Here is a 15,057-nt window from a genome sequence, read left to right on the forward strand (position 1 = left end):
CCTCAATTTCCTGTGTCCCAGTAATTCTCAGCCTCCCAAGTAGAAGTAACTATAGGTGAAAACTATTAAAACTACTGTAAAGATGACTTCAGTCTTCAGTGGTATGCTTTTGTGTCTGGTGTGCTTTTGTCTGTAAAGCCTGTGAGCTTTGAGAGAGAAAATCCCTCAATCCTAATTTTTAATGACTATTCTTTCCCATTGTTATTAGTCAAAAACATTGAATTTATTCTAAGATATGACCATTGTTATATAATGCTAATCTTATTATAATAATAATGTAGTAATGATAGACAAAGATAAAAATAACTTACTAATAACAGAACACGTCACGAATTTATCTTGTGTCTTTTCTTCAAATTTTTCTTTAGCCTTTTTGGACCACTGTGCTTTTTTACTTGGTTCAATAAATGCCAGTTTACATTTAATTGCCTGTATCAAACAAAATTCCACCATTAAGAATATAAAACTTAATTTCTAGCTATTTTAAAGTTTTATATAAGTGTAGAAAGCGATTGTTTACATAGCTTGGTTGATACAGCACTGGAAAAGCATGATACTGATACAGCTTGAGGTCCTAGGTTCTAACTACAGAGCTTTAAATAAATAAATAAATAAAGCCCCTAACCAAATCAAGTAAAACCCTTAAACTAAAAAGTTCTCTAACTTAAACTATTTAGAAATCATCAAATGCATGAAGAACCTATACCTTCATAATACATTTATAAAATAACCTCATAAATAAAAATAATTGGAATTAACTACTTGTTTGAATGAAATGATTATAATTCATATATAAGAATAATAAGCATTCATTTAAAAGTGAAGACATTTATGTAGAGAGAGACATACAGACATATAAGAAAATTTATTTTCACTGTAGAGCTGCTAGAAATGTGAAAGATGACCAGGTATGGTAGTTCATGCCTTTAATTCCAGAACCTGGGAAGCAGACACAGGCCAATATCTTGTGAGTTTGAGGCCATCCTGGTCCATATGGCGAGTCCAGGCCAACCAGAGCTACACAGTATGACAATAAAACTCTGTCTCAAAATATAACAGAACATTGTAAAAGATGTATCCTACAAGAACATATATTAAACACGTGGGGGCTAGAGAGATGGTTCAGAGATTAGGAGCACGGGCTGTTCTTCCAGAGGTCATGAGTTCAATTCCCTGCAACCACATGGTGACTCCCAACCATTTATAATGAGATCTGGCGCCCTCTTCTGGCGATCAGGTCTACATGCAGACAGAACATTGTATACATAAAAAAAAAAAAAAAAAAAAGATTATTTTTGTTTTGGGTTTTGAGACCCAGTCCTACCATGTAACTCTGACTGAAAATGGAACTTAGTATGTCAACCAAGCGGGTCTTGAATTCACAGAGATCTGTTTTCCTCTGCTTCCTGGATGCTGGATTAAAGGTATATGCCACCATGCCTGGTTAAAACGTTGAATATATTGTAAAATATTTATTTATTTATGCATGCAAATATTTTTTCTGTGTGCTTGTGCATAACATACATTCCTATACCCCTGGTGCCTACAGAGACCATGGGGGACATTATATGTCCTGTAACTGGAATTACAAATGGCTGTGAGCTGCCATGTAGGTGCTGGGAATCAAACCTGGGTCCTTGGAAGAGGATCTAGTGCTCTTAACCTTGGCACCATCTCTCCAACCCCACTGAATATTTTTTTTCATCTGCATTTTCTAGTTTATTTTTATGATATTTCCTACTTCTCAAAAAAAAAAAAAACCCACAAAAACCAAAAAACTGAAAAACAACAACAAAAACCAAACCAAAACAGAGCCAGCCTGTGTTAGCCAAATAGCTCCACAGGTAAAAGTATATGCTTCTACATTAGAAAACCTGAGTCCCATGCCCTAGGGCCCACATAACAGAAGGAGAGAACCAATTTCCACAAGGGGCAACATGACTGCTGTGATATGTCTGTGTATGTGCACACACACATGCAAAATAAAAATTTAAGATACAATATATTTTAAAGAGAAAAAGTGATATATTTTTAAAAAGACATCTTAATAACAATTTAAATAACAAGAGAATAATTTTAGAAGTAGTCTGCTTCTTATCCTACTACCCAGAGATTACCAAAGTTAAGCATTTTAGATTACCAGGGTTAAGTATTTTACATATTCTTTTGCACTTCTTTTTTCTATTGTAGACTTCTGATTATTTACAGTGAAATTACTTCTGCAATAAGCTTTATCACTCAATGTGCTATGAAACTGAAACTCTAGCACACGACACGGGAGCTCATAATGAATTAAAAGCGCCACACCACTAAGTACTTATGACAAAACACTATTTAAATGCTTATACCTACTTGTAAACATATATCTATTATTATTACTGCAGAGCTTAGGACTGAACTGAGGGCCTTGTAAATGCTAGGCAAGTGCTCTACCTTCTAGCTCCACAGTGTTTCTTAAAGTTATTTTTCTCTACAAAGCAGAACTTTATCTATAGTTCTTGCATCAGACAGTGTTTATAACAAAAATAGTCACTGACATGACATTCCTATGTAAAATAACTCCTATTTCATATTGGCTTAATAACCTAGTTGTAGTGTTCCTAACAGGTAAGTTACCTTCTCTGGGGGTTCCAGAAACTCATCCTTTATTTTCCGCATATCTTTAAGTGTTATTTTTGCAGTATTACCAAAGTCCACATATTTAACTTCTACTTCCCGATGTCCAGGCAATCCTTTAAGAGTTATGAAAATAGAAATCACAAACTTAACAGGCCTGGTAGTCTGGTCTATACTTTAAAGAAACCTTTGGGAAGTTCACTTATGCAGAAACTTGTATGAGGATAAACTGACTTATGAAATCACCCCAAATGGATGGTTGAGACTTTATATTTCTTTAGCATACATACAGGACTATGAAACTCTATCACTTCAAAACGGAAAGACTGATACTGTAACATCACTACAACAGAGGAAGAAACCAGCATTATCGGCTGTTTGGAGGAAGTAGAAGCAGGTGGCACAGTGCTGGTTGGTCCCATCACCTGATGGCTGAGATGGTGCCTGTTATTAGCTGTAAGGCAAAAATGTGGGGAAATCTGCCAGTTTCCTTTATGCATCCTGGGCTAGAAGTCTCAATTCTTCCAGCACCATTATTTTTACTCTTCTTCAAGGCTTCGATTGAGACATAGTTTTAAACTGTAGAAAACCTATAGTATGAAATTTAATCAACAGCATTTTTCTTTACCCAAATTATCAATCACATCTGAGAAGAGAGCAAGTAGGCAGGGCAGTCTCATTTACCTAATATTTATTCTTTCATTTTTCCGAGGAAAGCAATGTAGGATGATGTACCACCCAAACAAAGAAGTACACGGTAGTGATAAACACAGGAGCCAGAAAAAAGGGGGCTCTATCTAATACAGGGAAACAGTGAAGTGAACTGCCAGGCGAAATGAAGTTCCAGAACAGCAAATATGCAGCACTCCTACAGACCCCCACCATTCCATGCCTTGACCTTAGACTTCTCAGACTCCAGAAGTGTGAGCAGTATTTCTATTGTTTATAAGCAACGCAGTCTGTGATATTTGGTTATAGCAACACACATTCAAAAGAACTGTATCTGGAAAAGGGTTAGACAGTTTAAGACACTAACCACTAACTGAATTAAAATCCGTGATAACTGAGGACAGAAAACTTCATTTGGAAGGTTAAATGGTTTTCATATAAGATTAGAACAGAAAATTTCAGTTGTAGCTAGTTAGTGCTTAGATTAGTGGGGAAAACATTTTAAGAAGCAGTGAGAGGCAGCTTTGCTTTGAAATCACCCACTCTCTTGATGATTCAGAGCAAGACTTTACTCTTCCAAGAAAAGCTCTCATGATCCCACAATCTCCCACTAGGCTCTTCCTTCCAGTACTGCTGCATTGAGGACCAAGTCTCAACATGAGTTTTCTCAGGTAAAAACAAACCAAACCAGAAGCCAGAATTTAGTACACTGGGCTAAACTGCCTATGGTATGTCTAACTTCCAAAACCCAATGGCTTCATATATAATTGTTCTTCATAGCCATAGGTAGGAAAGTAACCAAACATGCTCTGTTGCCAGTACCTCCATTTTTAGAAATCTTTACTTCAATCCCTATTTGTTTATACTTATTATTTTTGTGATATTAGAAATTGAAGCAAAGGCCTGATGCATGCTAGGCCAGTGCTCTGTTGTTCAGCTACATCCACAGACTATTTTATCATTTTGTTTTGAGACAGTTTTTGATCAGTTGCTCAGGACCTGGACTTTCAGCCCTCTGCCTCAGCTTCCACATCAGTTGGGACTACAGGCAAGACACACACCTGGCTTTACCTTTAATTTTTTTAATCATTTCATTTTGCAATAATTCTGTTGTTGTTTCTGAGAAATGATATACATTCAAATAGTTCAGGCTAGTCTTGAATTTGCTATGTAGCTTAGGATGGCTTTAAAATGATTCTCCTGCTTCTGCCTCTTAAATGCTGGGATTACAGGTATAATGCTGTAATCCCATCATGCCTGGCTCTAATTCTGTTATTTGTGAAATTAATTCAATTACTTAAGGAAAATGTAAAATACGTACAGAAAGACAGGAAAAATTAAATAATAAAGCAATTCCCTAGGAAAGAAGAATACAGTGATTCAGAAAGGATGCTAAAAGATTTGCATCTTAAACAAAAAACAGCAAGTAACAGAGATAAAGGAAGAGGCAGATAACTTTCAAAGAATGGATTTTTGCTCTCTTGTACCATCTACTGGTTTTCTAGCCAGATTTTCAATTAATTAATTCCTAATTAAGTAAATCAATCTCTAACAGCCAGAGACTGGCCTCCTACTGTTTTAACTGCCCTTTAAAGACATATGACAGAGCATACAGTAAGAACAGGTAACACAACCTCCGTGATTTACTTTCTAACAGTTCAGATGATACTAGCTTTGACATACAGTATTTTCCTATGAAAACGACATGTACTTTCCTACCGATCACTTTTGCACGATACCAAATTCCATCTTCAAATTTAGCTACGCAAGCTTGATCCTGAACAGGACAAAGGATCTCCAGATTTTCCCCATCTTCACCTTTATAGAATTCCTCAATTGTCTTTAGAAGAGATAAAAAGTCCAGGTTCTCCATCTAAGGAAGAAAAGAATATGACACTATAGTTTCATAAAAAATGGAAGCTCCAACGTTGACTTTATTGTATGTACTGCTTAGAAATTCAAACACTAAAAAAATGACATTAGATACAGATCAATCAGGTGTCATGTAATTTATTTTGAGACTATTTCAGAATCACTATAAAATTAGTATATATAGATATAACAAAACTAAAATTCCATTCAGCAAGGTAACTTACTGTATATTCATCTAGATTATGCCTACGTCTGTACACATATACTCTAAACTTTTCTTTTTAGCAAAACTAAGTCATACTGTACATAAAATTTAAAGACATTTTCATTTTTATGTGTATGTATTTTGCCTATATGTATGTCTATACATCATGTGCATGATTGATACCCATGGGGTCCAGAAGAGGGCATTAGATTCTTCTGAAATTGGCTTTACAGGTGGTTTTGAGCAGCTATGTGGGTGCTGAACAATGATCCCAGGTTTGCTGGAAAAGTATCCAGTGCTCTCAATCACTGGGCAATCTTTCCATCTCACTGAATGTGACCATTATCTCTGGAATTTGTAAGCTAATTCTATATGCTAGGACAGCCCTCTTTCAAAAGTAACTTTCTCAGGGTGGTGGCTGGAGAGATGGCTCATCGGATAAGCATACATGCTGCTCTTGTAGAAGGCCCAAGTTCTGTTCCAGCAATCATGGCAAGTAGCTCACAAATCCAAGAGGATCCAAGAGGATCCGTAGGGGCATCTCCCATCACTTGCACTTATAAGCACACCCCCCAAAAAAATAAAAATGAATCTTAAAAATAACCTTTTCTGGGCCAGCAAGATGGCTCAGTGGCCAAAGGTACTTACTGCCAGGCCTGACAACCTGAGTTTTCTGGAACCCACATGGTGGGAGAAGAGTACCAATTCTGGCGGTTGTCCTCTGCCTTCCACATTTGCACCATTAGAAAAACACTGAAACCTCTTTGAGGCAGAATTTTCCACCTTTTGAATTTCTGTGGTTATATCCTTAAACTATTACTTTTTTTTTTAAATCACATTTATTTGCATTTATCTATGTGCATATGTGGGTGCACCTGCCACATCATTCCTGTGGAGGCTGGAGAACTTGCAGAAGTCAATTGTCTCCTTCAACCATATGGCTTCCTGGATCAGTCTCAGGTTGTTAGGCTTGGCAGCAAGCTTCTTTACCAAAACGACATCTTGTCAGTCCTCTTTTTTTAAAAAAATTATTTATTTTTATTAATTACAGTTTATTAATTTTGTATCCCAACTCTTTCCCCCTCCAGTGTCCCCTCCCAATCCTACCCTTCCTCCCTCTTCTCCACCCATACCCCTTGCCCAGTCCATCTGATCCTAGTCTGTTAGGTCTCATCAGGAGTGACTGCACTGTCTTCCTCTGTGGCCTGGTAAGGCTGCTCCCCCCTCAGGGGGAGGTGATCAAAGAGCAGGCCGATCAGTTGGCATTTGGGGAACTAATCAAATCATCTTGATTAGGGGAGAGAGAAATATATGAACTTTAGAAACATACCATAGCCTAGTTTAATAAAAGAAACCTATTTTATTTAAAAATGAGTATATTCACAAACCTAATTTTGAGACAGGGTCTTGGTATAGTCCTAACCAACAACTCCAAGGGGGTTACCTATCCATGGTATAAAAAGACAAGAATGGAGGTCAATGATGAGCCTGCTGTTTTATTTGATGTCAAAACCAATTTATCAATCACACACCCCAAGCTGAGAAGCCTTTAACCTACTTTCAAGTTAATAATAACAGTTCTTACATATCTGTGGTTGGAAGCAGCTTTCCTAGTCTCTTATCTAAAAGGAAGTAAGAAACATTCATACATAAGCACCATTCTTGTCTTTTTATACCATTGCTTGACTAACTTGTAAGAAAGAGATTTTTAATTTGCCATAAATCTTCTGGACTTTCTGTTTAAAGTTACAGCTCCTAAGAAATTTAAATGTACAAATGACTTGTTGTGATTAATTTTTTATTCCTGTTAAACATTTCTATTTAAAAATCTTAAATATATATACTTACCAACTGAAGATAAAAATCAGTAGGACTATTTATATGGCAAACCATGACTGAAACTTCCGTCATCTCTTCAGGCAAAATGGGTGGATGATAGCATAAAGTTACATTTTTTTCACTGTGACTTCTTGGTGATTGTGACTTAAACCTAATTAAAAGCATAATAAGCAAAGCCATTCTTATAAAGGTTTTGGGCTTGTACAAATACCTATTTATTTACCAAAATTATGCTATTTTCAATGTCTCTCTTCTAACTTAGATCTTGGTATGGTTTCCACTTAGCCAGGATGAATAGGAACTCAGTAATAAACCCTCAGATTTGTACCTTGGCATTTGTGGCTGTAACAGGTCAAAGGCATCTCACTGACTGCTGTGGACTGTGGTGGTGCTCAGGTGAAGCCAACTGACTCTGTGTCCCTTTCTACTTGCAATACTCTTATCTTTATTTTTCTAAAGGAAACTATGTGGGCCATTTCTGGAGTTTTCTAGGCAAAGATCCAGCATCTGCTGCTGTCTACATAGTTACTTAAGTCACCTTATTTTTGGTTTATGCAAAACAAACAAAAAATGAAATGCTAACTATCTATGTTAGATTCAGACATTAAGTCTAGATTAGTGATCATGAACTCAATCAAAAGGCTAAATAATTTAAGTAAGTCAGGAACAGCTACATTACAATCTTGGAACTCCAATAGCTTCTTATGAATCTAACAGAGCTCCAAATGTTTAGTATCTATTCATATTTTTTATTTTTTAAAATTTACTCTATTGAGAGACCAAAAGTATATGAGAGAGAGAGAGAGAGAGAGAGCGTGTGTGTACATGAAGGTGTCTATGACACAGGAGTGGAAGTCAGATACAGGTCTTGGCTCTCTACCTTGTCTGACACAGACCTTTGTTCTTCTGCTGTGTATGTCAGGCTGGCTGGCTCACGAGCCTCCAGGGATTCCCTTGCCTCTGCCTCCCATCTCTCCACAGCAGCACTGAGATTATGGTTCATATGGTGCTGGGATTGAAGCCAGAGCTTTGTGCATGCTAGGCAGGCCCTCTAACAAATGTGCTACATCCCTAGGCCCACCTCCATTATTTTTAAAACTCTTCTTTTCCTATTTATAGTTTTAATCTTTTAAGAAGATTTATTTTATATTTATAAGTATTTTGCTTGTATGTGTGTATGCGTGCCAGATGTGCTGTTGCCTTAAGAGGGTAGAAGCAGCACTGGAACTGGGATTGCAGACAGCTGTAAGCTGTCAAGTGGGTGCTGGAAACCAAACCTGTGTGTTCTATAAGAGCAGCTAGTTTCTGGCTGCTGAGTCACCTCTCCAGCCCATACAACTTCAACCTTGAAGAAAGAATATTTAAGTTTTCACAAGTTATTTACCTTGCTAGTTCCATAAAAACCAATGCATCTCTGAGAGACACAGGCATATCACTGCTGATTTTATTTGTTGGTGGTTTTTGCAGATCTACAATAAGGGCATCATCTTCTTCTCCAAAAACTTTCATTAAGACAGCCTTTTTATTTACCATTTTCAAAAATTCCATTTTTGCCTCTTTTTCCCAGCCTTCACTCTATGGGGAAAATAAAGTTTCAAAGTGGTTAGTAATTACAATTAGCTCTATTATTACAGTGTTAGATGTAGTGCTATACCAGCCAGCCTGCAACTTTTAAGTAAAGTCACTGAATCAATCATATGCATTTAGAAAACAGCTGTGGCTGTAAACCAAGAACAGTCTATCTATATGTACATTGTAGACATACTACAATCTTATAGATACAGCCTTCGGAGACATGTAAGTTTATAAGTCACTTTAGAATAGTATGAAAATTGACTGGAGAAATGGCTGAGTGGTTCGGAGCACTTGCTGCTCTTTTAAGTGGTAAGATTCCCAGCCCCCTCATGCTGGGTTGTAACGATGTGTAACTCTAGATCCAGGGTACTCTGGCACCTTCACATGCACCAGGCACATATTTACATACATGTATGCAAAACATTCATATCCATATATAAAATAAATAAATCTAAAAAGAATATTAATGAAAATTATGACTTTAAAGTATGTTACATATAAATTTTCCACCTAAATTACAAAACGTCAAAAGGCAATTTTGAATGTATACTTCAAGACCATAGTACTGTAACAGTATAACAGAGATTAAATAATGAACACTAAATAAATAAAATCTAATGCTGGGGATGTAGCCCAGTTGGCAGTTGGCAATGTACTTGCCTAGCCCTAACCTAGTGCCACGTTCATCAGAAGAGGAGCGGCCAAGTGTTGGGAACACAGTGAACAAAAGCACAGACACCTGCCTTCACAGACCTCCTAACGGAACGACTGCCTTACATATACTTTTATATGTACTTCTAGTCTCCTAGGATTTCTGGGGGGAAAATTTCACAAACAATTTCAAATAGAAAGCTATATAAGCTATGAATAAAATACAGAGAAATAGGGGGAAATGTACAGAAATAGACAGCATCCTATTTTCTAACTGATTTCTTACTACATAATTGATTATAAAATTTGGTGTTTTACTTGAATTAAAATGTTCATGTGAACTTTCTTGAACTCAAATTTTCGTTAAAATATTTTCAGTTATTGAGGCTGAGGCTTGGCACCTCTTATGAGCATTAAGAGTTCATACGCAGACCAGCTCAGCAATCTCACTGGCAACACACCCAAAACCCCAACGGCCTTTCAGAGAGAACCCCTTTACATCTCACTTACTAAGTTGTATGGGACGATGTCTTTCAAGGAGCACAGGTGTGCTAAATGTGGGATGTCTTTCAAGAGTTCTTCACTATATGGTTCAGACTTCCTCAGAAGCCGACAGAAGTCATTTAGTGCAATATGCTGCTCACCAACATGCTCTGGTCCCACACGGGTGTCACCGATGCTAGGAAAAAGAGTAATCTTGAGAATAATGTTTCACTGAGTGTGGCCATCATGCCTTTAATCTCAGTACACAGGAGGCAGAGGCAAAGGTGGATGGATTTTTGTTGGGCTGAGGCCAACTTGGTCTATATAGCGAGTTCCAGGCCAGTCAGGGCTGCATAGTAAGACCCTATCTCAAGAAAGATAAATAAAAAAAAAATAATGTCTCAATCTCTGAATTCCTTTAATTCTTTATATCTATCTAAGGATAACTACTTAAAGTTAAATCTTACAGAATTTGTATTCTAAATTAATACTTTGTACTAATAACTTTATTATTAACTATTAAATTATGAAGCAGTGTTACTACATAGTATTAAATCTTCTCTACCTTTATTTGAACTTTCACAAACTCATTCAGTTTAAAATTAAAGAAGGTAATGAATGTATTCATATTTATAAAGCTGTGACCATTAAATAAAGTAACCACACTATAGACAATAGTGGTTCTCACTACAAAATAATTTCTATATGTTTTTCTAAGACCTACAGAGGTTTGAATACATATGGTGAGTCGGACAACATGATATTTAACCATCCTTTAATGAATTTATAACAGTAAGATTAAAAAATTTACCCACACACTTATAGCTAACTAGTAAAACTTTATTTAAAAGTATCATCTACATTATCTCCTGCTCTGAAACAACCTAAGATGTATATTTGGAGTACATAAAAAGCTCTTTTCCAAGTTCTTCTAATAATACTGATAAAGGACAACATGTAATTACTTAGTAAGGCAAATATATAGCAATGTAATAGAACTGAGGCCTTGGAAGTGAGCTAGGACAACTCTTCAGCTATTAGTAACTCCCTTGCTTTCTTTAATCTTTCTTTCCCATAAGTGTTTCGAAGCAGACCAAGAACACACAATAATCGCAAACATTCATACCCTGTGATGATCATGACTTCAGAATTTCCAAAATCTACCATGAATATCTGTATTAGTGAAATTTCACAGACTGAGAATTTGGTTGGATTACATGGTTTTCTGATATTTTTAGTTTTTGTTGAAATTATTTCAGTGATAATTCCTCGACACCACATTCTATTCTTAATACTGTTGACAAATATTCTTCCACCTATATAATGAGAGAGACAATTCATTAGAATTTATGAGTAAGGACAGCAAGTAAAGCTCTAGCTTACAAACACGTATCTTAGCTTCCAACTAATAAATCACAGTCACTATTTATTATTGGACAGTGCTTTCAAGTGCTCTAAGAATAAAAGGCAACATGCTGTGGCAGTCACTACTACAGAAACTTGTAAGCTAACCGAGGGGCTAAAACCACAGAAAGTACAACTTGTTACTCAGTGAGGAGCTATGTTTCATGAAGTAGATTATCACAGTCAAATAAGAGTCTTGCCATCAAAAAGCTGAAGGAAGGCCTTTCACAGATCACTTGCTCACTATTAACACACACACACCTATGCATATATTAATTTACACTATACACTTACTTCTCAGTAAATTTGAGTTAGAATTAAGATATAATGAATAGGAGTATGTGAAATTCCAAAAGTAATTAACATTCATTCACCCAGTGTGATTCAGAGAAGGGGAGGATAAACTAAGGACTTACTTCAAATTAATGCATAAAAGATTAAGAAAGATGCCTGAATGTGAATGTATTCTATGGGCTGTCAATGTTCTCATCCTTCTGTGTTTGAATCTACTTGATATCCACCATAATCCTATGGAGTTGTTTTGTTGTTTGTTTTTTGAGACAGGGTCTCACTCTATAGCTCTAGCTACCCTGGAACTATGTAGACCATCTCTGAACACTCACAGAGATCTGCCGGCCTATGCATCCCCAGTTCTGGGATTAAAGGCATGTACCACTACACCTGACATGGATTTGATTCTTTCAATGCAGGAAACTGAGGTGTGGGGCTCAAAAAATGGCATGTCAAACTGGCATTTTGACATACTAACCACAAACAAACAAACAAACAAAAAACTGCCAGGACTATGGCCTCTCTAACCTTCCCTGATTTTTCTCTCATGCGAAAACAAGGTCTGCTTCCCCAAAGTTCCTTTATTTAAAAGAACTTTCAAAAGGATTGTCTTAAACTCCTTAACAATTATCAGAAATCCAGAAAAAAAATTACTCATCGGAAAAAAAAGAGGACGTTAAAAAAGTCATCACATAATTTAGATAGGTTTCTCATCTGTTCTGAGGTCAGCTTTCAGGGAGTCCTGAAGCGCTTTAATTGCATAGACACACTGCAATAATTTACTACTGGCCCTGGCTTCCTTCTCTTCCACCCTGGTTTTCTCTTCTCTAAGAAATGGTTGAGCTTCATCTAGCCTTTTCTTTAAGGTTATTTTCTGTAGCTCCTGTGTACATTAATATATTTATTATTCTTCTCTCTTGTAATTTATCTTATTACACTGGCTATGGTCTAGATGATGGGCAGGAAAGGATTAACTTCTTGCCTATTCCAACAGAATAAAGAAAGGTTGTAAGTCTAACTCAAGCCACAGTGAGGTACGAGAAATGTGATAACCTAGAACCCATCCTGTTATGAGCTTTGTAATTTAAAAAGAATTTCACTTTATAATAGAGCTGTTATACTCCAAACATGCATTAACATTGTTTTTTTAAATATTTAGCTAACTTATTTAAATAATTTATGTTAAATAATTCCAAAACTCTTATATGAATATTACAAAAAAAAATCTTTTAGCAAGTCTACATAGGTTGGCCAAATATTACAGTATTTAAAGAAACCTGATAGTAAAACCTGGAGTAATCTTTACCTAGCTCCAAAACATCTGAAGGATCAAGGTGCAAGCTCTTACTGCAAACTTGCTTCATTTTCTTCTCCAATATCGTTGCATCTTTTATTTGTGAATATTTCCGCACATAGAAGTGGCAAGGATGTATTACATGACTTACAAAAACTAGCTCTGGACAACCTGGGCAAGAATCCATATTTAAAGCACATTATTAAAACATGACCTAGGAAAGAACCATAAAAGGTGAGCAACTGTAATTTCCAAAAAAGAAAAATAAAAAAAAAAGCTACCACCACATCACCATCAAAACAGAAACAAAAACAAACATGTCTTATAGCAATGAGTTTCTAAAATAATTAGGCCTCAAGAAAGAGCTAAACCCCAAAGGCCCAACAACAAAACAAATGAATCATGTGTGTGTGTGTGTGTGTGTGTGTGTGTGTGTGTTGCCAGGAATGAAACCCTGGCTGTCATGTACCTTAGGCAAATGCTCTACAACTGAACTACAATGCCTCCACTATGACTCTTTAGCAACAAGAACTGCAAATATTTTGTCTTACTTGAGAAACATTTTCTATAGGTGGAACTCAAGTTCATGTGAGATTTTAAAGTTTATAGCATCACAGTAGATGCTATAACATAGGAAATCTGGGAAGGGATCCATCATGTCCAACACAGTAAAGCAGCAGGCCCTAAATACTAATAAGAGAAAGGAAAAGCATAAACAGTAATACAACCAACCAGAAAACAAACCCAACCATGAATAGCAGCACAACTCCCTCAAAAACAATCTTAAGTGCAAATAGACTTGTGATGGTTTGAATGAGAATGCCGCATATGCTTATGTATTTGAATGTTTGGTCCCTAGCGGGTGGAACTGTTCAGGAAGGATTAGGAAGTACAGCCTTATTGTATGGCTTTGAATGCCTTAAGTATGGCTTTGTCAGTAGGGGTGGGTTTTGGGGTTTCAAAAGCCCATGCCATTTCTACTGTGCTCTCACTACCTCTTAGTTACATCTCAAATTACCAGCTACTGCTCCAGAGTCATGCCTGCTTGATGCCATGCTTCCTGCCATGATGGACCCTAACCCTCTGAAACTGCAAGCCCCAAATGAACTCTTCTATGTTGCATTGGCCATGGTGTCTTATAACAGCAATAGAAAAGTAATCAGTCACTATTTCAAAGACAAACTAGCTGACTGGATCTGGCTATTCTGTTATCTCCAAAGAAAAGCATCTCACTGACAAAGATATTCAGAAACCAAGAGTCAAAGGAGCAAAAATTAAATTGTTATATCTATTCAAGACAAAAGTACTTAAAAGATAAAAACCACTACATAGCAGTAAATAGAACAATTCATCAAGAATTATTAAATGGCATGGAAAATAAATACTCAAGCTAGGTCCAGGGTCTCATTCTCTGCCTGATGATCTGGATGTAGAAATCTTAGCTACCCCTCCAGTACCATGTCTGCCTTTATGCTGCCATACTTCCCATCATGATGATAATAGACTAAACCTCTGAACCAGTCCCAATTAAATACTTTCCTTGATCATAGTATCTCTTCACAGCAATAGATACCCTAACTCTGTGCATACTTAGGCATCAAGAACTGGGTGAGGTATTGCTATGATAGGCCTGCCATGCTTTTGTTTGGAGAAATATGAAACACTTTGGGACTTCGGGTTAGAAAACCAATGGACCCTCTAAGCAGGCCTTGATGAGCCACATTAGTAGGAGCATGGAAGACAGTTGTGATGAGGGTGATTTGAACTGTGGGGACCTGCTCAAGAGGTTTTAGAGGAGAAGAATATTATCACCATTAACATCATTCTAGACATCATTCTTGTGATATTATGGTGAAGAATGTGGCTGCTTTCTGCTGTTGTCTAGGAAAATCTGCCTGAGGATAAATTGAAGAGTTATGGAATAATAGCTTTGACAGAGGACATTTCCAAACAACCTAGCTTTGACTATGTTGTGTGGCTCTTAGTGACCAGACAATGTAATAACAGATTCCAGTGAAATCCAGAGGATTGGTATAGAATACTTTAAAAATTATATTCTAAAAAACTGGAAAACCTAGAAGAAATGGATAAATTCCTAGACATATAGAACCTAGCAAAACTAAATAAAAACAATATAAACTAACAGATGTGTAAGAAA

General features: G+C 36.5%; 1 protein-coding gene across 1 annotated transcript in view; it reads right to left on the reverse strand.

Moving 5' to 3' along the window:
* Positions 1–15,057, reverse strand: part of Rnf17 (ring finger protein 17) — a 141,367-nt gene that overhangs the window by 68,846 nt on the left and 57,464 nt on the right. Inside the window, exons 12-19 of the mRNA XM_060391145.1 lie at positions 12,912–13,070; positions 11,037–11,226; positions 9,938–10,106; positions 8,586–8,776; positions 7,211–7,352; positions 5,005–5,158; positions 2,617–2,732; positions 312–429 (exon numbers count right to left, since the gene is read on the reverse strand). Of these exons, the coding sequence (XP_060247128.1) occupies positions 312–429; positions 2,617–2,732; positions 5,005–5,158; positions 7,211–7,352; positions 8,586–8,776; positions 9,938–10,106; positions 11,037–11,226; positions 12,912–13,070 (1,239 nt within the window). The remainder of the gene's footprint in view (positions 1–311; positions 430–2,616; positions 2,733–5,004; positions 5,159–7,210; positions 7,353–8,585; positions 8,777–9,937; positions 10,107–11,036; positions 11,227–12,911; positions 13,071–15,057) is intronic.

The sequence above is a fragment of the Meriones unguiculatus genome, chromosome 9 (assembly GCF_030254825.1).
Source record: "Meriones unguiculatus strain TT.TT164.6M chromosome 9, Bangor_MerUng_6.1, whole genome shotgun sequence".
Lineage (NCBI taxonomy): Eukaryota > Metazoa > Chordata > Mammalia > Rodentia > Muridae > Meriones > Meriones unguiculatus.